Source organism: Astatotilapia calliptera, chromosome 10 (assembly GCF_964374335.1).
Source record: "Astatotilapia calliptera chromosome 10, fAstCal68.1, whole genome shotgun sequence".
Classification (NCBI taxonomy): Eukaryota; Metazoa; Chordata; class Actinopteri; order Cichliformes; family Cichlidae; genus Astatotilapia; species Astatotilapia calliptera.
In genome coordinates this window covers 14,583,631-14,606,751 of record NC_137431.1, presented here as the reverse complement: position 1 = coordinate 14,606,751, position 23,121 = coordinate 14,583,631, and the positions used below count along the sequence as shown (strand labels likewise).

General features: G+C 42.9%; 1 protein-coding gene across 2 annotated transcripts; it reads left to right on the top strand.

Moving 5' to 3' along the window:
• The first annotated feature begins 1,513 nt into the window (after positions 1-1,513).
• Positions 1,514-21,327, top strand: LOC113030327 (voltage-gated potassium channel subunit beta-2). 2 transcript variants are annotated; one of them, XM_026181681.2, is made up of 14 exons: positions 1,514-1,948; positions 15,829-15,872; positions 15,967-16,004; positions 16,276-16,355; positions 16,623-16,667; positions 17,096-17,140; positions 17,243-17,286; positions 19,012-19,098; positions 19,252-19,337; positions 19,453-19,573; positions 19,664-19,758; positions 19,870-19,990; positions 20,425-20,513; positions 20,627-21,327. In XM_026181681.2, the coding sequence occupies exons 1-14, from the start codon at positions 1,653-1,655 to the stop codon at positions 20,714-20,716; spliced, it is 1,281 nt and encodes a 426-aa protein (XP_026037466.2). In that variant the 5' UTR covers positions 1,514-1,652; the 3' UTR covers positions 20,717-21,327. The 2 variants fall into 2 exon arrangements, with proteins under 2 accessions (XP_026037466.2, XP_026037465.1); XM_026181680.2 differs by lacking the exon at positions 1,514-1,948 and adding an exon at positions 6,261-6,722.
• Positions 21,328-23,121: the final 1,794 nt, after the last annotated feature.

The window sequence follows — 23,121 nt, the reverse complement described above, 5'->3', positions numbered from 1 at the left end:
GCATAATTATAAATCCACTACTTTGAGGAAATACAGAGTGCTATGAATTACACTGACCTCTGCCAGCTGCCTGTGTGACTGTGGTCAATTGAATGAGTGATTGTAGCAGCTTAATCCCGGATGATCTCTGGCTCTGAAAGCCACTACAGCAAACGCAGGGAGGACTGCACTTTAGGAACAGTGCCTGACCGCCACGGCAGCTGGAAGATGAAGGGGCAGAGATGGTTAAGCAGATGCATGAATGAGCTGGAAGTTAATCATTGAGCTAGACGTCTGAGATACTGATGCACTTTTTTGTGGCTTTCATAATCCACATTTAACCCACTGCTGAATACGGCAAAAGAGCAGATCCAAGCAAACATTTTCACCAACTTGGAAACATGAATCACAGCTGATCTGATTGTTTTCCTATCAAATTTAAAATAAAAGGAAAAGATATAGATATCAAATCTAAATAACGGCCTGCAGATATTTCACAGCGTGAGGGAGTTGCTTAATTATTTTCACATTTGATGCGAATTTCATTTTTGTTTCCGATATTGGCTTTTAAGCTGGGACTTAACAGCCATGCACGGAGGAGATTAGAAGGTGGATTTCTTTGCGCAAACTGTCGAAAAGCTGATGGAGAGAACTAATCCTCTCTATCTGCATCATCATTCTTTAAAACTGCACGCTTTCTGTCTGTCTGTATTTCTCTTTTCAGCAGTTCAATTTCATTTTAGTGCACAAAAGATGACCTGCCCTTTTTTATGTTTAATTTTTTATGAACAGGGCACCAGTAGCCGCTGATTTTTCTTTCCCCTCCAGTGAAAAAGGGTTTCACACATTGTGCTCTGCTTTATGGTTTGTGTGAAAAACTGTCGCAGGAGGTTTGGCTCGCGCATTAACCCAGACCCCGACAATATCACGCTCAGCAGTGGCCTGAAGCCGGTGCCAGGCTTTGAGAGGATGCCACCCTCGCTTTGTTTGAGGGCTCGATGGCAGCAAGGGTGCTGGTTATGATGACAGCGCCGCTGCAGATCAACTGATCAATTATAGCCACGCAGGTATGAAAAACAAAAAAAAAGTCATTATTAATTTATATCTGAAGAAAAAGGTCAGCGAGCTGAACTCTCACAGCCGCCGCTGATTATAGTCACAGAAGAACAGACACTTCATCCGGGTGCGCTCTTAATCTGAGCAAATGTAAGCTGGTGGTGCTTCGACACAAATCCCCCCACTGTCCTTCCTTTGAGAGATAAAGAGAGAAAGATACTGATTGCTTTTCCTATCCATTTTTACTCAAAGACGCACCTCACATCAGCAGGAGTCATTGTTTGTGACTGGGTGTTGCTGCTGACATGTCGAACTGGCTTTGTTTTATTTTGGAATTAGGCTCCACAAAGGAGAAATCAAGACTTTTTTAAAAATATTTCGCAGGTGCTTTAAGTTCTCCTTTCCAGCAGTTTGATGTCTGACACATCCTCGGGCCGGATGCTTCAAATCTACATGAAACTCCATCAAAATAGCACTGCCTTGTTATTTTGTTTCAAACTTAGAAGCAGCTTTTGTTTAAAGTAGATGTAGCAGGCAAAAAAAAAAAGAAAGAAAAAGTAAGCAAAGCAGAATCGAAGAGCCATTTCATCAGTCGGGGTGCTGGAATCTAGGCAACAATGTTTGCCAGCCGTGGTGGCAGCGGAGGAGGTAAGGGGGGGAAATACTCCGTGGAGGACCTCTATGGCATCAGTAAGAAGCCCAAGGCGTCGACCTCCTCAGGGAGTATTGTGGCCAAGGCTGGGACCCGGAGCAGCAAGAGCTCGGAACAGAAGACTGAGTCAGAGGCCTTGGCCTCTCAGATCCTGGAGGCAGCCCACAGACTGGTGGAGCGACGCCGGCTGGAGCTGTACCTGAGAGAATGTGGCCTCTCCCTGGCTGAGTGCGAGGCTGAGCGCTCTGCAATGCCGTACAGGTATGAGGAGAAGACTTTACAGCATGAAACCATGAGGCAGTTAGAGTTTGTAGTTATGACTTAGTACATTTAATTAGGCCACTAAAAAAATAAATAAATAAAAGCAATTATTAATAATAAAGAACTGGAATGTACAGCCTACACAAGGCTGCAGATTTAACTCAGGTCTGGGTTTCGGCTGCTTTTTTAGCGAGTGCAGGACTCACACTGAATGTCTGGATTTTACAGAGATAATAAGAGACCATCCCGAGCACTCAGCCATCCGTGGATGATCCATTTTAATAACATGGTTAATATTTTTCTAACATATTACTAATGCGTTGATGTAATTGAGTGTTTGGAGAGGACTGCAATTGAAAGGCAGTGAGTGGAGACATCATTCACGAGAGATGGGGGAAAAAAATATTATTATTTTTTGTTTTTTTGTTGTTTTTTTCTCACTGGTGACCTAAAAAGAAACATCAGGCGTTTGATGAGATTTCAATGCAGAGGACTGATGAGTGTACGTGGCCGGACTGCAGAAGCATCCGGTTGTTCAGGAACGCTAATGTGAGTTGTACGTGAGCCATTGTCTAATTCCAGCCTTTCCAAAAAACAGCCTGACGGGGTCAGGCATCAGTGGTGCAGAAGTTTGGGGTTAATGATGCATGATTTGACAGCGGGGGACGGGCGGTTGGTTGTTGTACCGCGTGCATCTCTCTGTTTAAAGTGTGGAGGCGAATGAACGGTGGTGTTGGCTACTCTTCAATCAGTTTACCAAAAACCTAGGGAAAAATAGATTTTTGTAAATTGAATGAGACCTGAAAAAAGGAGGGGTGGGGTGCTTGCAGAGAAGAGGAAGATACAGGCCAGGCTGCTGCATATTTCATTATTACTGCTTAAACACCATCATACTAAAATACTGAGTACAGATTCCATTACATTTGTCATTTTATTTGCTATAACACATCCAAAACATGCAAACACAGTCATCTAGTCTCCAGCACAGTTGCCTCTAGGTGGCAGCGTCATCATGATGTGAAGACAAGTCTGTGACCAATGACTCAAAAGCAGAAAGAGGGACAATAGTGCAGGCCAAGGGGTATCATTTGCAATTTCACATCATTTTTATGCTCAGATCTAGGACTTACTTTATAGCACATTTGTACTGGCAGCGTACATTTTGATAGCTGAAACAAACTAACGGCGTACCAGAGTATGATTCAGTTGATTCGACCACCTCTGGCAGAACCGCTTCCATCACTTGAACTGCCCCACAGAGCCTCCAGTGGAAGTTGTTTCCACAGCCTCTGTGCGCCTTCATTTGCATGAGATCTGGACTCCCTCCTGACAGAAAATGATTACCTGTAATCAAAACAGAAGCCAGCATCTACCTTGACGTTCTTTCTCGTTTTCCCGGTTTAGCTGCAAACATTTGAGCTGCAGAAATGTGAGCTATTTAGATTCTGAAAAACAGACAACGAGGGCCGAATGAAACGAAGCTAATAGGTCAGACAGATTCGAACATGTGTGAATCTTCATGGATTATATCAAAGGAATTCTGTCCTCTTTTCGAGGAGCTGAATTACTTTTGAATAAAAACCGCGAGGAGAAACAAGATGCCTTCAAAGTCACAGGGTCAACGCCATCAGCTTTCTCAGAACGTCATGCGAATTTCATGTTGAGGCACACCTGCAAACACTTCTTAGCGTTCTTTAGTGCTATTTTAGTTCAAGCGTGTCAAAACCAACATGAACACCACCATGGGAGACGAGTTTTCTTGCTTCATCCTGCTTTAAAAAGACATTTACACATTTATTTATTTCTCTATTTACCAGGTTATGTCGAATTGTTCTGTTTTTAAGTGAAAATGGAGCCAAAAGGGTGACAGGCAAGTCCAGGTCATTTCATTCTGTAGCATTAAAGGAATATGCTTGCAAGCACTTATCAAAGTGCGGTTTGGCAGATTTTAGGGGATTATAGCTCAGAAAGTCACACTTTGTGATGAGTTTTTACGCTGAGTTGCATGAATAACCTACCTTTTCAAGGACGTTCAAATTATAGAAGCTCTTGTATAATCCAGCTTGAGAAGAAAAAAAGCCATCTACTGTATCCCCTTATTTTCTGATAATTTGATTCTATAACCTTATCATTACTAGGAAAATAAGGATGCACCACACATGTGCTCATTTTTGGTCTTTCTCCACCCAAATACTTCAACATGAGGCTCACAAGTGCTGGTTGTGTCCCGAGGTTTTAGCGCTGTAAGCTTCTGAAGTGGAGAACAGACTGAGTCAGTGTCATTACTGTGTAATACGGCGATGCCAGTGGCCATTATTTGGAGTGAAGGGGAAGGTTAAGCCTACAGGGAGATGAAGATAAAGAAGTCGACATGATTATGCAAAAGTTTGGCTATACAAAAATAATGTGCTTCCTGGAAAATAAGCGCCTTAACAGTGAAGTGGAAGTAATTAAATCTTCTCCTCTTTTGAAGCGCCACCACGGGCAGCATTCGTATTTTCTCTCTGCCTGTACAGCTGGAAACTTCCCCGTCCAAACTTGTGCTGAATGGTTCTTTAGAAAGAGCTGATTGCCAACTCAAAGTCACATTCTGCTGGCAGTGGATGCCCTGCAATCTGCTCTGGGACTGCAGATCTGCTTCAAAACACTAGATGTGAAACCAAATTGACAATGGTGACAAATGTGGGGTATTTTGCACATCGTCCTGCTGTGTGAAGCAGACTTAGCGGGGCGAGCACTAACCACAGAGTAAAGCCTTTTGGATTGACAGTCCTCTCTAAGGATATGGCATCACACTTTAGATGGTAAACAAAGCCTGGAAGGGGCTATTATCATTGCTTGGCCACCAAAATGACACATCCATTTCATTTCATTGTGATGGGCTGCAGGATGATCTGATATGCCCTGCCATGCTATGCCCGTGATGTGATGTATTGTGACTTAGAAACCATCTATCCTCTGTTTGCTCAGAGGTAGTAATGAGTGTAATTCTGGTGATTGGGTCATTGATGGCAAATCAAGCTATCATTGGGGAGGGCAATGTTTTGCATAGAAAGAATAGGAATAATGGGAGTGGTGGGACGACAGAATTCTGGACCTTATGGAGGGAAAAAAGATGGTTTGGGGAGGGGGTTGAGTAAGTATAGCCTAATGTGTGCCTTTGTGATGAAATGTGTGCGCATCGGTGTGATGAAAAAATGTGGATCACACCCGAAAGAAAGGGAGGGAGAGGGAGTATCTATCCAAACCCCCACACTGCTTGTGTGTCGTGAACGTTTTGAAGCCTGTGGAAAAAAAAGGAGGGGGGGGGGGGGGGCGGTCTCCAAATGATGCTGGAGAGCCGAGAGGCGGCACCGAGCGTTTGAAATGTCTGCTGCAGCTGATTTTGGGGCCAGTATGCCGGCATTTTCCCCCCAAATCCGCGCACCCTGAGATCCTGGCGAACAACGGGAGACGTGCACAGTTACCGCTGCTGCCGGTATGTGAACAACTTCTCACACTGAAGCTAAAGATGAACCGGCTCCGTGCTTGCTGATTTTGTTGGGTTTTTTTCCCCCCTTCTTCTTCTTTCTCCATCGCTGTTGCATCAATTGGATGCTGCGTGAAGCCGCTTGGTGATGATGCATTGGTGGGGTTTGAGTGTCTTTACCCCCGATCTGACTTTTCTCCTCGGCGATGTAAATTCGAGCTATTGAGCCCGATCTTTTTTTTTTTTTTTTTTTTTTCCCTTTTGCTCACCCACCTTGCGACAGTAAAATAAAAGGTGGGGGAGAAATATGAGTGATTTCGACGCGAGGTGTGAGGATGCCTGTAGCTGTGGTTGTGTCATTGCTGCGGCACGTTCCGGAGCTCCTCAGCTCAAGACAGTCTCAACAAACCTCAGCTGAAGAGAAAACAGCAAGCTGGCAAGTGCTTTATCACCCTACATAAGCCATACAGAGCCCGTGCATGTTATGTCGGACGAAGCCACTCTCCAGGGAGGGCATCTATTGCACTGAGATTTTATTGGGGTGGGAGGGTGGGGGGGCTTCCCAAGAACTGCCACATCCCCAAATTCGTCTGAGGACTGCTGCGAGCACACAAGCTCCCTGATGATTTTTGGAGGGCAGCCCTGATGCATCGTGTGAGTGTGAAAGCTCCGAGAGCCTTTTTGCCAGGTTTGCATCACCAGACAGGAGACTGAGCAGACGGTAACTCTGTGTGTGTCATGTTTAGAGGCTGGACTCTTGCCTGCTCCCTCCAACTCTGAGCCAAAATCTTTGACCTGCCCTGTCTGAGCCCTTTTGTATGAGCATCACGGCGCTGCCACAACAGCACGACGGGAAACGGTGTCGAGCAGCACCAACAGTTTGTAGACATTGCTGTTTGTGTGACTCCTTGTTTAAAAGACAAAAAACAAACCCAACCCTATACTCAGACTCTCAGAATAAGAGACACAGACATCAGCTGCCAGGATGCAGGTGTCTTTTGCATGCACTGAGCACAACCTCAAAAGTCGCAGCGAGGACCGGCTTTGTGGCCTTCGCACCGCTCCACCTCCTGGAGGGAGCAGTGGCGGAGTAGGGGGAGGTGGTGGCGGTGGAGGAGGAGGAAGTGGAGGTGGTGGTGGTGGTGGAGGAGGAAGCGGAGGTGGAAGCAGTGGACAAGGGAGCAATGGCAACTACATGTCTCAAGGTTCTGTCAAGACCAGGGAGGGTTCCGGGTCTCGTCAGACTCCTCAGGGTCACGCCCACATGAAGGAGGCTATTGGGCGCCACACCAATATGAAGTACAGGTGAGTATGAGCCTGACTGGGGGAGACGAGGAGCCGGAGCTTTATTGGTTGGAGAGATGGCTTTTATTTCGCTCTGATCACTGTGGCCTTTTGACCTCCACCAGAGGTGAAAGTCCTCCACCAGAAACAAGGTGTTGGGCCTCTTCTTCACAATGAGGCTCTACCTGCCTTGCCGGGCCTTCATTATTCCTAGTTCTGCCAGTCTCTTTGCTGAGATGTGAGGTGAATTCGAGGTTAGCTTGTCACCAAACATATCACCAGTGAGCAGACTGTGCAGACTGCCTACATATCCATTAGCCAGATGAGAAACACCTCAGTGAGAGCAATGACTTCTCTGACATTACAAAAATATGACATTTATTCCTAAAAGCGCTTATGGATATAAATAAAAAAATGCTTACATAAGTCATACTATATAGCCCTAATGCTATCACAATATTTCAGACAGTATGCATATGGGAGCATTAGCCACAGACTTTGCGTTAGCCTCTTTCTCATTTCAGCAGATTAATAATACAAAAAAAGCTTTCCTCCAATAACAGCTTCTCCTGAAACCACACTAGGACGCCCGGCTTTTCTTAGAGGTTTTAAACACATGTACTTTCATAAAATAGCCTTGCAGGAGACCATCGTATGCACAGAAAATCTCTGCTGCACACACACCAGGTCTGAGTCATAAAGTAGGAAGGAAATCCAACCAGATAAACAACAAGACAAGAATGCAATGTATGTTTTTCCTCTTTTAGTTTGTTGGCAAACTTGTGGTTTACCTTTGATGGATTAGAGCTTGAAGCTAAACAAGGACAGCTGTTCATGCACAGCTCATGCATGAAGGAGGCTCGTATTTATACATAAACATACATTTTTTTAAAAAGGGGGGGGGGGGAAAGCACAAAGCATGCACTTTAACATTAGGCTGCAGACTTCCACAGGCTCACACTGTGTTTCCATCTTTGGGCTGTAAAATTCGAGAACTAGGAGGAGAGTTTTAACGACCTGGTTTCTTGGTAATCAGGTTGATTGAATTGCTGCCATTCTCTTCAGTCAATTTAGTTTCCACTTAATAAGATGCTTAAAAAGGGAATAAGGCACAGGACAAAACTAGGATATTTCCACTCCTATTTTTTCCCTTTAGAATCACACACATACAGGACTTTATGATTGGGCTGGATTTTTCCAGTTGTTCTGTCGTCTCTAGAAAAGTGTCACTAATAGGGAGTGCAGCAGCACAATAAGTCTATACAGCATATGGCCACTTCCAGTTGCCATTGGCAACACCCCAGGCATTGCCTTTAGTTTTTGTCTTATTTTCTAATCAGCCAGCACTGCTGTCGCTTATCAGTCCTTTCCTTAACTGAGTATGCTCAAAGCTCCACCACCTGCACCACAACAGTCTGGTTGTGGCGGCGTCGTGGTGGCCGCACATTCCTCATTTCACACCGTTATTACAATTACACAGAGGTCAGGAAGGAAGCAGGCTTCTGCCTTCACTTTAAACCACCCGTGAACTATATAGATATATAGAAAAGTGGGCCATGGCCACTGTGGTGTCATCCACTGGTTTGTGGAGTCCCGGATTTGACCATGTTTGGATGAATGGCTGGAATACAAAGGTGTGTCCCGAGACTGTGTAACTGCATCGCGCAGAAACAGATATCTGCTAATTATTGCTAAGTAACATAGAAATAGAATAAAAGAATATTACTCTGCAAAAAACACCTGAGCACAGATCTCTTGTTGGTGTCATTAACCACACAGTGAGTCCTGTGACTTGTCAGATGATTGCATTAAAAATGTTCCAGGGGGGCACAAACACACAGAAGAGGTCACGATGGGTGACGAAACATTTCCCAGCTTCTGCTCAATGGTGATAACGTTGAGTATAAATGAACTTATATTATATTATATATTTAGATGGTGAAAATGAGTTAAGGAGACCAATGTGCCAGGCTGTAAACATGCCCTATAATGCTGTTTAAACGCAGTGGGAGATTGAGTCACTCTTGTAGGCAGCCTCAAGTGGCCATTTGAGGAACTGCATTTTTTGGCACTCCAGCGCTGGTTTCTATTTCCAGTTCTGGATGCTGCTGCTTGCGTTGACCACATCTTTGTGGCCCTTCTGTCTCATTAACCCAAGTATTGATCACTCACAGGCAGGTCACAGATGCTCAGAGTCTTTCTTTGCGACTCTCTCTATCTTCTTTCTTTGATCTTGTTTAAGCTCACTGTTTTCTTTTCAAATGCTGCCCTTTTTTACTCCCTCACAGTGCACTGCAGCATTCTGGTTTGTGTGTGTGTTTGTGTCTGTGTGCGTGTGCAATATGCTGGGTGTTCAGTGTGGCCACAGGGTATGCATTCGAGCTGATGGAGAGGTGACTGTAGCGGTCAGTTCTGTCACTCAGCAAAACGTCTATTTTTAAAGTAACTAAACCTTCTGTTTTCAACACCAAACTGTCCAGATGGCCCATTTTAAGGTTCCATTTGGCACAATACACTCAAGTTTGAGAAAACTGAATTAAAAGATATGACAAGATAATGCACATTTCACAGACAACGCCAAAAATGATTCGACTTTCCTCTGGAATCGCATTTTTGTCATGTTTGCACCTAAATATTTCAAAAGAGAATTTATCTAAAAGCATCATTCACAAAGTTGTCTGTGCAAATTAAAATTCACATGAGTTAGAATAAAATATGGTATATCTGAGCATCATGAATTTCTTAAAACATTTTTTTGGTATGAGTTTAAAAAAAAGAAAAGGGAATTTGATTTACATTAATACTGGAGATCTATCCACCGCTGTTCCTCACAGATGGCCGCGGGGCACGCTGTGTCTGTGGCGGATGCCTATAAATCTTAATGCATGCTTGAGAGATGGAGAATGTGAATAGGGAAGCCCTACTCAGATAAAACATTCAGCACTGACATGCAGTAAACTGTGAAACAAAGTATTATTGTTAAAGAGCCAAGATGTGAGAAAATCAAAATAAGTTCAGGACAGCTGGAAAGACATGAAGGAGTTTAGGAGCGATTACCCAAGAATGCCGTTCTACTGTATCTAAAAGAACTCAAGTTAAACTTAAAGACATGTGATTGTGAAGAGTGAGAACAAACTATTGATGACACTTGCACGTGATGTTTCACATCACAGCCAGCAGCTTAGACCAAAGACTGGAGACGAGGAGCTGTTGCTGGTTCCATGAAGAGTCTGTGACCTGATGGGAATTGCTGTGGTGTTTTTGCACTTTGGCTTTTGCAAGGATTAATCAAGTAATAGAGACCTTGTTAATCAATGAGCTTTAAGTTCTGTCACCTTAGGTGCACCAGTTGACCTCTATCATCTGCTTTGGTGCAAAGCAACCGCTCTCTGTTAGTGATGTGGCTGTACTCGTGCTACAGATCAAAATGTTAAGCTCTACAAAAGTTCCCTGATTTCAGATTATTTTGCCAAACTAATGTATTTCCAAGCTGTTTCTACATTTTTAAACATTTAGGACATGCTGCTCCAGTTAAAGCAGACGACAAACAAAAGCCTCAGCTGTACCATAAAGAGAAAAACAAGAAAAAGAAGATGTAGCGTTCATAATAATACCTGATACTGGGTAAGGTCGCATGTTAAACTGGAGAACAAAGCCTTCATGTATTTTCATGAGGATTTGAAGTGTTCTGACATTCAGCCATGCAGAGAGGTGTCGTTGTCTGGAGGAGCGGAAGGTGGAAATCTCAGTAGCGTAGTCGCAGCAGCTGAAGCTTTGGCGTCGAGCGGCCCTGTCGACTTTAAACACGCATCTCATGCTCATTTAGTGCTGCGAGACGGTGACCTACCCTGAGTGTTATTACTCTCGCCGCGTGCCTCTTCTTAGCATTCAGATTCTTATCTCGCCCGCGTTTATGCGCTCTGACGGCACAGCGGCGTCACCGGCTCGCTTTGTTAATTTCACTCCACGCGCCGTTCACACGCGTGCCACCGAAGGCAAAGCGAAGTGTAACAAATCCCCAGCAGCGACTAAAATATTCATCGTAACCGGCAGGTGAAGCGATAATGTAGTGATTTTGACCTCACGCTGTTGTCATGATTAACCACGGGAAATAAATGGCCTGTGTGGCAGGGAGGAGAACACGACTGCGGGCTGCAAAAACCTTGACCTTCAGCTCTCCCCTCTGTCGCTCTGGGACATTTATTTATTTATTTATTTATTTATTTTCAGGAGGGGTTCCAGTTGACTGGGCAGATTAGTGACTCACTTTGAGGTCTGGGAAGTTTTAGGCAAAGTAACGCCGGGTGTTCACTTGCTTGATTTCAACCAAAACATAATCCAAACCATGATCTGTTTACTGTCTGCTAAACTGTGGCTGCTTATTTTCATCTGCCACCCACTACTACAGCACGCTGTACGGTGCTTAATGTTATAATTACTGCATATATCGTGCATCTGAACAATATCTAGGCTGTTATTATGTGTGCAGCTGCTTGTTGGGACTTGATTAAGTGTATGCAGCGGGCAACTTAATCCTCTCAAAATGCAAAGTGACCTGCGTGTCAGTGTTGTTTGATGAAGCTCAGAGTTGTCGATAATTGACTGCATTTGGCGGCTTACTCTTAACTGAGAGGCATCGTAATCGCGGCCAGAAAATCCACATCACGTCCTCGGAGTAAGGCTGTCTCATCAAAGTCAAAGACTGGTATTGTCTTCTGGCAGAGCCATCATGGCCGCATGTTGTTATTATGTAAGAGCAGAGGGCAGCCTAATGAACAAGTGTCCGCATGCTCTGGAAAAGACTCAAAAGGCATTTAATTAGATGATATCAATTCCTCTTTCTTCTTTTAAAATCTTACTTTTATTTGAAACTCTTTTCAGTGTTTTAATATATTCATTTATTTAAATAAATCTTGGTAGCATTCATTTGCCTGCCGTGTAATACACTGCAAAATTCATTAAGGCAAAGTAGTTGAGCTGTTTTAAATCACAGGGAAACAGGAACACCAAAGAAAACCGGAGGACGGCGCGATACTCAAAAACATGCTCGCGATTGCATTCAATCACTTTGAATTCACTGCGCTGTCACTCACGGGGGCATGAGATCCGGAAAGCGCCACATCCCTCAAATACTCGTCTTTATCCGTCTGCCAGCGGACATGAAACAGAGGCAGAGTGCAGCGACCTTCTCAGCGAGCGAATTTCATTAACATTTGATTACATGTTGGGGCGAGTGAACATTTTTTTGGGGTTTTTTTTTTTGTCGCAGGTCACGTGTGTTCCCAAACTTGGAATAAACAGTAATGACAGCGCATTGTGTCAAATTCAGCTTGTGTGAGCTCTTTCCTGCACCACTTCATTACATGCATTTTTAGTTAACGGGAGAGTCAGGACCACTAATAAAGTGTCAGCAGCTGATACGCAGAATTGGAGGAGAGCAGCTGAGATTGTGCGTGTGTGTGTCTTTGTGCCCCTTTTTCTCCATTCGCTCCCTGCACAGCATGTGTATTTTATAATTAGGACAGACCTGATTTCCTAACTGTTTTAATATAGCTGAATTAAAAAAAAAATCACATTTACATGAAGGGTCCATTGTTTAGGCTAATGCTTTTAAAAATAGCTACATCAATAATTAGTACACTCTTAGATGCTGGGGTTTTGATTAGTGCCAGGCCATGTGGCTAATTTGGTTTCATTTGTCATATAAACCCAAAAATGTAGCTCTGTTGGCATGTCTCTGGATTATTGAGAATGACAAGCAAAGTAAAAGTTTGTGGTGGCGTTTTTTTTAGTGCCATAACTTCTGCCCACTCCATTGATTGTATTTAGGCAGGCACAGGTGAGAAAAATCTGTTCTCTGTAATTTGGGTGAAGTGACCCTTTAAAGCCACAAAACAGTGTGTGCAGCATTACTGAAAGAGAACAGACAGTCCACCATCTTCCCACACTCTGTGCTCAGAAAATGTGTGTCTAAGCATACACATAAAACTGACGTGAGTGTTATTAATATCTAGGTCTTCCCTCTGGAGAAGAGCCTGCTCAGCATGTGTGTGGCATTTTATGACAACTGCAGAGGGAAGGGGGAGAAAAAAAGTCCACCATTAGCACCTAACCATCTGTATATAGTGTCTTCCTCCTGTCTCAGGTGAAAACTAACTGTGAATGTCAGCACAGGTTAAAATGCTGACTAAACCGTGACGGAGCACCTGTGTGTCTCCTCTGTCTCTCTCTCTCCAGCGTTAATAATGTATGGACGAGGCAGCCAAGTTGCTACAATCATCTCGTTTGGAGATCATGATTTATGGCAATGGAAAAAATAGAGAAAAAAACACTGGAAGACCTACTTATAAAGGCTATAGAGAAGCATCTGTGTGCCCTGCTCAAGAGTGCATTCATGCATGTCTGCATGTGGAACTGTGCCTGCGTTCCAATGCAATTCCCATCAAGCGTGAATATTCACGTGAAAGCATCGAACCCCTCCCCATAATGACACATGCACAGCATAGATGTTTTCCGTTTATTGCACAGCGTCCCTCACATCCGCCTCAGATGAAATATAGGCCGAGCGTCTGGGTGTACTGCGTGCGGGAGATAGTGGGAAAAGACTGTCAATAGGGAGATAGTGCGAGGAAAGACAGAGCATGTGTTTCTCCAGACTCACTGATAGTAATTTAGCAGACTGCAGCATTGCAGAGAGCGGCGGAGTTGAGCGCAAGGGAGGGGGCGGCCAGTTGTCACACATGGAAACAGTGACATCCTCTATTGCTCAGAAGCACACGCGCACACACAGACATAAAAATGAGATTTTTATGTGGCTCGGCAATTGTGGAATTCGCCCAGTAATGCACACCGGTTTCAAATTTGCTCCCTGTCATGATGCGTTCACAAGCAGCGTTCACCAAACACGAGGCTGTCAGCTTCATGCACTCATCTTTAACAAGCATATCGGATAGAAGAGCATTTAACAGAAGAAGGAGAAGAAAACATTTGCGTAACAGCCGTATGCCACTGGATGCTTGACACACTCCACCGAATGCTGACTCATGTTTTGGTGGTATGTGTTTTTTCCTCACACGTAAGCCTTCTGTTTGCCGTCCTGGTCCAATGTGAAAAGGAAAGTATGGACAGAAGGTGTGTGACTAAGCTGGGGAACAGATTTTTATTGTCCTTAATTCACAGCTCAAAGCCATCATGCATAATTCTAATGAGTTTTTCTCAAGTTCCCTAAAAATAATAATAAAAAAGAAGGTAATAAACAAAAATAAAGTTGGGTATAAACCATATCGTTTATTTGCTCCCGGTGTGCAGATACAGAAGCTACCTCAAAAGCAATTTTGAATCAGTTTCAAGCTTTGCTTTAGAAGCTGATTAAAACTGTAGGGAATATTTTTTCCGGATGCTGTTATTGGCCCCACCTTGTCAAATGTTGCTTGACAAAAAATAAATAAAATCCCCTTTATTCTCATCCAAATAAAGTTGAGACAAAAAAGGACTGATTTGATGGATACTACAAAAAAAGAAGAGCCAACAAAAACGAACAAAACAAATGGTAAAATATTCAGGTAGCTCATTTGAAATAACCCAGTCTCTGAAATATGTTTTTCCCATGTGCCTCATTTAAATTTACTCCCAGTGTTCAAAGTGGCTGTCAGCGTGAGAGAACAGACAGAGCTGTCATTGGTTGACGAACCACGAAGAAAAGCCAGCTTACCATACAAGGAATCAGCTACATCCAAACCCCGCAGACACATTTCCCTTTAAATAGCTTTCCTGACCTTCCACCTGTGTGCTTTTTTAACAGTTTAACGTAATGACACAAACAATATGTATTTCACACCCACATGGAGTGCTCACATAAAGACTGATGCCCCCACTACACACACACACATAAAGATCGTGAAACAAATGCTTACATATGCAGGAATCTAAAAATAGCATAAGGTTGGGAATAGAAAATAGACCAGGAAAATAAAAGCGGGACTTGTTCGACTGAGTCTAAATGCTCTGACAGTCTGTCTTTGTGCATTTGGCTGTTTCGCAGTGGACGCAGGCAGACAAGCCGAGAGGGGAGAGGCGCTGGAGATGAAAAGACGGCGAGCAGCGAGGTGCACTGCAGTTCTGCCGGCTCTCCAGCTGGCTCCCCGGCTAATTAGAATGGGGGAGAGCACACAGGAGAGCAAAGCATGAAGCCCACATCATTTTCAGCTGTACATGCTCCTGTGGTCAGAAATGCAGCTCTCTGCTTCTCCCCCGCCTGCCCTTCAAAATTCAGCTGTCTGAATAATCAGATGTGGCATGTCAGTTAATGGACTCCTCTTTAGCTCACAGAGCATTTTTGAGCCATTTATGGTGCAGACCAAAGAAGCTTTTGCCAGGACTCTCTAACTGCGCTGAGCTCCGTCCCCTCCAGGTGTTTCACTGGCCCACTGTAATACACTGAACTGCTAACATACGAGGGATGAAAGGTCAATTGTTCAGAAATAATTAGACAGAGGAAGTCATTTTACCAGAGGCGAGAAAGACTTTCACTCAGCAGCTGCAGTGGAGGAGTGAAGTGTCGGAGACTACGATAGAAATAAATTACATCTGTGTCCGGTTTTTAATTTTGTGTCGTACTTATGTTTTACATGTGACACCAGGTTTGTGTTACATGCTGCTACAGAATAATCAGGATCTCATCAACAACATCGCCATATTAAGGCGACGTTTAGCTTTCAAATCCTGATGTGTCCAGTAAAGCAGTGAGCCAGCTCCCTCATAGACGTGAATAGATAGTTTATAACGCTGTAATGTAGTTGTGAGTGGATGTGATTATTAATAAACCGAAACTACTTCAGATGGCTCGGAGGCTTGGGTAGAAACAAATAAGACAAAATGTGTGTTAAATACAGTGTAACATTGCAGCTGCCATCTTTTTTAAACTCCACTTAGGTATCTCTTAGTCTCATCACTGCTTAACCACAGTGTCTCCCTACTGAGGATTGCTCATCACTCACATGCGTACATCTTACTGACTGTGTTTGAAGATTGTATGTCCAGATATATTCCAACTGCCCACACATTTTGTGTGTGTGTGCGCTTTACAGGCATTTCTCATCTAACCTCCTGATTTTTCCCCTTTCTATAGGAACCTGGGAAAATCGGGCCTACGTGTTTCCTGTCTCGGGTTAGGTAAGTTGGGATGAAGGCAGGGAAATATTCAGCTCAGCTTCAAACTCTTAAATAAAATCCGTCTGTCTGTCTCTCCCTCTCTCTCCTTGTTCAGGCACCTGGGTGACATTTGGATCGCAGATCTCTGATGAAGTGAGCATTCTCTCTCTGTGTTTGTATGAGAAATCGATTCCCGCACACCTTCACTCGTTTGGTTTTTGTGTAACACCGTTCGGCGCACTGTAAACAAATCTCAGTGTTCACGATCGCAGGAATATGTGTGACAGGCCTTAAGACTGCTGTAGCTTGGCGAGATATTGTCTGTATTATCCTCCCTGAGTAGTGCCCTTCATGAACGACCTCTGGGTAATTGGAATTTATCCGCCGTCTGCTTCTCTCAGTCTCAGTTTTTGTGTTCTCTCAGATGGCGGAGAACCTGATGACCGTAGCTTATGAGAACGGAGTGAACCTGTTTGACACAGCGGAGGTGTACGCCTCTGGAAGGTCAGACTTCACTTTCCTCTCCTGAGCCTCAATTAAACTTTTTTTTTTTAAATCGTCTGATTTCTCTCACAGCAAATACAAAAATTTAAACCTGTTTTTATGTGACGTCGTCTTTTATTGTCTGCCGTTTTCCATTCTTCTTCTCTACATTAATCTGGTTTTCTTTGGTCTGCGTGTCTTTATCATTTATTTATCTCGTTAAACGTTACATACAAATAAAGTTTATTAGCCTCAGCCCGTCACAACCAATGATGTGTTTCTCCACAGGGCGGAAATTACTCTAGGGAACATCATCAAGAAGAAAGGTTGGAGGTGAGATTACTCATTCTTCCTAACTGACTCACAGGCATGCAAACCTTTTTAACTCGACCAGATCACAGATTTACTTTAAATAATCCCTAATAATCCCTTCCTGAGATGAAATGCATTACTACATGTTTTTATTACTTTTGATAGCGGCACACCATTAAATTCTCTCAAGGGAAAGCCATGCTTGGGGAAAAAATGTAGAGCTTTATCCTCAGAGAGACTAAAAAGGATAAAAATGTTAAATTCCCTGATCAGAGATGGTGGCTGACTCACCCAGCTGCCTAAGAGACACATATTGGTAATAAAATGTTTTAATTTTAACACCAGAAAGAGAGAAAGACTGTCCGTACTATTAGATTTAGGATGAGCTGATTCCCTTAACTTAAATGTTATGCTGCAATCAAAATACTCACGACTCCTGTCCTTGCCAGACGTTCAAGTTTTGTCATTACGACAAAAATCTACTGGGGAGGCCAGTAAGTATAAGACTAAAACACTAGACTCTTCACATTTCTTCAACCCAGCCTCTTCATCATTTTAACTGAGGATCAATGATTTGTATTTTCACAACTTCACAGGGCAGAGACAGAGAGAGGACTCTCCAGAAAGCACATTATTGAAGGTACAGTCTACTCATGTATTTGCAAAGTGTAAACCAAATAAGGGGTTATTCTGGTCTAGTTGAAAGCAATTTAAATAAATTTCAGTTCAGTTATATTTATAGAAAATTCAACAGATCACACATCAGTTGCCTTGGGGCATTTTATTTTGAAAGTTAAATACCCTACAATAATACGGAGAAGACGAACAGAGCAAGTGCTTTGGCGACAGTGGGAAGGAAAAACTACCATTTAACAGGAAGAAACTTTCAGCAGAAACAGACTCAGGGAGGGACAGCCATCTGCCACAACTGGTTGGCGGTGAGAGGAGAAGACATTGGATAAATATTTTTCTGCAGCTTGACTTTAAACTGACAATTTAAAATAGAAAATGGGTCATTTGGAGCTGGACCACAACATCACCATAGATACTGTGGGGATCTCTCACTCAATGACTCAAATTAGCTGAGGTGAAACTTAGCGCACAGCTGGCAGAACTTTGATATAAAATGAAGTGGTGATTTACATATATAAAAAAAGGCAGAAGTGCCACAAACTGCAGTTTGTGGCACTTCTGCGTTAGCTTTAGGCTTATTATACATTAAAGACTATAAATGAAAGCCTTGCTTTATTAGGTTGCACTGCATCTTTATTTTGTATGGCATGTTTTCCTGTGTGTTACTTCAACCACTAATGATGTGGTTGCTATCATTCATTCGGAGCCCCCTTTACCTTTTAGTGTGAGCATTGTTTGACTCACTCAGTCAGCTCCGTGTTACACGTCACAGTAAGCACAACTTCATTTTTAACTGTGATGTCAGTGGACACTATTGGGATATGAGGTGCATTCACTTTGAAGCTATAGTACAGATGTTGATGGGTAGGATGTTTCAGAGGCCTGTCATCAGATTTGTTGGGTCAAAGAAAATACAGAGGTCAGGTGAAGGTACATGTCTTGATTGCTGTTTTCCAGCCATTTCATCGGTTCCAAAAATAATCCTAAAAAAGCTAAAGGATATGGTGGTGGTCTTTGTTCCTTTTGTAAGCAGCACGGCCGCAGGATGACCATTTACCTTGGACTTGAATGACTTTTTTATGTCATTGTCATGAAGCTTTTGATTTGGGGCCGTTGCATAATGAGTGAACTACGTGCAGCTCTTAAGGCTTGCACCGCGTGCAGGGTCAACGCTCAGATTTCGACTCTATGCACTATTTTTCACTTTGCTCAGGAAAAAAAAGTCCAACTGCTGACTTACCCAAGGTTAGACACTTGCCCAGAACATTTGAGAAGCAGAAAATCGAACATAAAACAGAATCACTCATTTTACCCTCCACCAGCACACTGTACTGAGGATAATCATTAATATCTTGGGAGGAGCTGAATGCTGTTTTGATGCCATGTAAACTTAAAATGTAAAAAATAAATCACTTTAGTGATCTGGCCTAAGATTAGGCACCAGCATGAAGTTTGTATTTATAGATCTACTGGATGAAACTCCATGAAATTCCAAACACACACTCATGTCTCAATCAGGAAAAAATGTAATAACTTTGGTCCTTCCCTTACGCTTCATTGAGCATGATTACCAGATCAATATAATGCAGCCTGATACTTTGGTTTATTGCCAAATAACTGCAAAGCTATTGACACTGTAATTAGACTCTCTGTTGTGTAGCAGTGGCTCAAAACATCACTGTGCCTTAAAGTTATGACCCTTAGTCCAATAATTGACTCGTGTTTCTCACAGGTTTACGAGGATCCCTATCAAGACTCCAGCTAGATTATGTGGACATCGTTTTTGCCAACAGAAATGATGTCAACAGTCCGATGGAAGGTCAGTTTGAACCGCTTACTACTGTTGTAGCACAAATATGGAGGGTTTTTGTATGGTAGTATGTTTTATTTGTGGAAATAAGCTTTAATCAGATGCGTTAGAGTTGTCAAATGAATGTAATTTAAGTGAGATGTCGTGTGCTGTGATTTGCAGAGATTGTACGGGCCATGACGTTTGTAATAAACCAGGGTATGGCTATGTACTGGGGAACCTCGCGCTGGAGCGCAATGGAAATCATGGTGCTGAGCTCTCACTCTTAAAGTCTTACTCTTCACAAATTCACGAGTGTCAGCTTTTTTCCAGATAACGCTGATCACTTACCATTGCATTGTGTTTCCATTTCTGCGGCACCAGGAGGCATACTCAGTGGCACGCCAGTTCAACCTGATACCACCTGTGTGCGAGCAGGCAGAGTATCACTATTTCCAGAGGGACAAAGTGGAAGTGCAGCTTCCTGAACTCTACCACAAGATCGGTCAGGCATCCAAAAACCCCACAGCAACATTTATCTCTTCTTTTTAATTAAGTTTCATTAGTTTCATTCACACTTTCCTCGCTCTGTCAGGTGTCGGAGCGATGACCTGGTCTCCGCTCGCTTGTGGTTTAATCACAGGCAAGTACAGTGATGGTGTACCGGAGTGCTCCAGAGCAGCAATGAAGGTCAGTTTGATCTTCCACTTCTTCTGGCTCCACATCAGCCTCACTATAGTTCTTGATTTTATCGGCATACAGTGTGAATCAGTGCTTTTCTCCATGTTGGTCCTGATGAAGGGGTACCAGTGGCTGAAGGAGCGAGTGAACAGTGAGGAGGGTCGGAGGCAGCTGGCTAAAATCAAGGAGCTCCATCTACTGGCAGACAGACTGGGCTGCACTGCTGCACAGTTAGCCATCGGTATGATCCGAGCAAACGGCCTTAATTTTTTAGTGCAGACATACAGAGATGCAGCTTTGCTTGTTTTCGCATCATGTGACTGCAGATTAAGACTGAATTGATTCGTATTTGCATGATTTTCACTCCTTAAATGACTGATTCATTATGTTTAATCTTACTGTACACACGCAGGTAGGAAGTGCTGTAACGGTTCTGGGAGAAGTGTTGAAAATCTATGTCTCCTGCATGAAAATAACATTACATAATCTGTGATCTTGTTAATTAAGTGCTTTGTATATGTATGGTCTGCATTAAGGCTTTCAAATGGAATCCAACCACTGGTTAAATCTGTTAACATTTTTTTTAAAAGAAGTCTAAAAAATCAGCTACTTTACTTCGGTTACAAACTGATATTCCTCCAGCAATAAAGTTTTCCTGGTTTGCTCTTTTTACAGCCTGGTGTCTGCGCAGTGAGGGAGTCAGCTCAGTACTTCTGGGTGTTTCTAATACAGACCAGCTTCTTGAGAATCTGGGTGCCCTCCGGGTAAATATGTGCTGTATTCAAATATGCTTTTATGTTTTGTGCGCAATAAAAAGAACCACCCAAAAAAACAGCAGATGACACTTTAAGCTGATGCCACCCTCCCCTTCTTTCAGATTTTATCTCAAATGACCCCTCAAACCGTTACTGAGATGGACGCCCTGCTGGGAAACAAGCCACACTCGAAGAAAGAGTCACGCGCTTGATGATTCAAATCTCAGCGACGGACGATGTTCCGAGAAGATGAAGAAGACTTTGATATTGGGGAAACATCGCTTTTTGCTCTGCTGTATACTCAACAACTTGCATGTCCTCGGCAACATTTATGCTTCCAGTATGTGCGCATATCCATTCTGCGCAGTACATTATATCATGTAGAAGAAGAAAAAAAGAAAAAAGAAAAAGAGAACTCTCTCAATTGTGGAAGAAAAAAAACATAATCGATCATATATTGCTCACTGTTGATTGTTCAGAGACTAATTATTTCAACATAGAGGAAGGCTAAAGCTGGTCAATCAAATGTCAATCCTAAAATGAGGAAAGAAAGAAAAAAAAAAGGCCACCTCTGCCCTAACATGCAACTTTACTGCGTGAACGGTGCTTTCATTAGACGTGTGAGTCTCCTCCCCTCACAGCTGCCTGTTATTCTGTGTGATGTTTAGTACCCAGCAGCCAGAGAGCTAAAGGTTAGTCCTTATGTGTCTAACCGAACATTTCCCGTAGTGTGCATGTGACTGCTCTGCCACACTCACCGCTTTATAGGGTTGGGAACAATGAATTACTTGTGAAGTAATAAAAAAAAAAACCCCACAGCAAATAAGCCACTCTGGTATTACTTTTTTTTTTTTAAATCACATGATTTAAAAGGAAAAATTGGCAAATGAATTTCAAACATGAAGGTTACAGAGTTAGAACTGAGTCTGGCAGAAATGTTGAAATAATAATAATAACTTATGTGTGCTGTTACGTTGTCAAATTGGCAATCAGAAATCAAAAGCCAGTGACATTTTGCAAAGTGACTTTTCCCAACCCTGCTGCTTTCTCAGCGGTCCGTTTGCCTCCTCTGTGCGCATGTCCCTTTAAGACAGAATAGCCCTAACAGGGTGTAAATGTGGCATGGCTTCTTTCTTTTTTTTTACGGCTTATGTAGATTTGCAGTGCCCTTGTAAGCCATTTATTTATTTATTTTTTAAACTCTAAGCGGTCAGATAGTTTTATCCGACATAACCGTCCTGCTGGGCACGCTCGCCTTAAAGGCTCTCAGCAGTCTGCAGACACGGCTTGTGTGTCCATGTTGCATATAATCTTTGCATCGTCCTAAACTATGTCAAAAGATGCTGACATCACTTTCTAGCGGTGCCGAGTTGCTGATCTCGAGTCGCAGGTCTGAGACGGCTGGACTGAGCGGAAAGGTTGCTGGGTGTCTGACACAAAGATTGGGACATATTGTGGTGAACGTTACGTTTTCAAAAAGATGGGAAATAAAAACAATAAGTCTGAGTTTATGAAATGTGATACGAGTCTTACCACAGACCACTTAGGGTAAGATTTCGATTAATGTTAACTTTTCTTTTTGTTTGTGGAAGCCTGAAAACACAGCTTCTCTGCTCATTTCTCTCTCTGCATCGCTCCAAATTCGTTCCCATTCTCAAACACACGCACGACAGATTTTATACTGTGCACTTTGTCTTTTTCCCTTTAGTTTTGTAATGACTTCAACACTTTGTAATGTGAAAGGGGGGTGTCTTTTGTTTTGTTTTTCTCCTTTTTTGTGTGATTTGCCATGAAAACTAATCTCCGAGGTGGAGTTTTTGATACACCGGAGTTGTTTCAGCAGACACGAGGTTGCAATATATTGTAAATAGGCTCATGTGTTTTGACGGTGACGTAACAAGAGAGAGTTCAAGTCTGTGGTTCATGAAGGTTTTCTTAAAGGAGCCGCTGAAACGTGGCTCTCCGTGAGTCTGTCATGATGTACAGTTCGACTGAGCGTAGCTTCCTGTGTACATAGGTCCTTCAATCAAACCCTGAAAATGTAACTTTGCCTGCCTAACTTATATTTTACTGTCTTGCAACAAAGAGAAACCAAAACACAAACAAAAAATAATAATAATAAGAGAAGAGACAACTGATTGTGAATGTATCATGTCTGTTGCTCAAACCTACTTAAGGGACAAAGCACATACCCTGTTCCATGAAGTCCAGAGGTTTTTGAACCTGCAAACGTGCAAACATTTACATTGGGATTAGCCAACTCAAGCTTCTTGCACCCCCTTCTTTCAGCTGTTAATACAAAGTCAGATGAGATTTTTGTACTTCCAAAACCCGGAGTAGTCTAATCACAGGTGTGACGCTAAACCCCCAACTGCTAGCTACTCTTCCACGTTCATTTTTGGACCACCTTTTATTTGTGTACATGTGCGATGCAATTTTACGAGTTGCATATGGGCCGCGAGCACTAGGATTAGTCACAACCTTCATTCTCGCATATCATGTGCTCCCTTGATGGGTTTTAGCTTCCTTATGTACACTTTGATGATCAACACAATGTTGATGGACATACTTAGATGACTAAGACACTTAAACCTGTAATTGCTTCAGATTTTTGTTT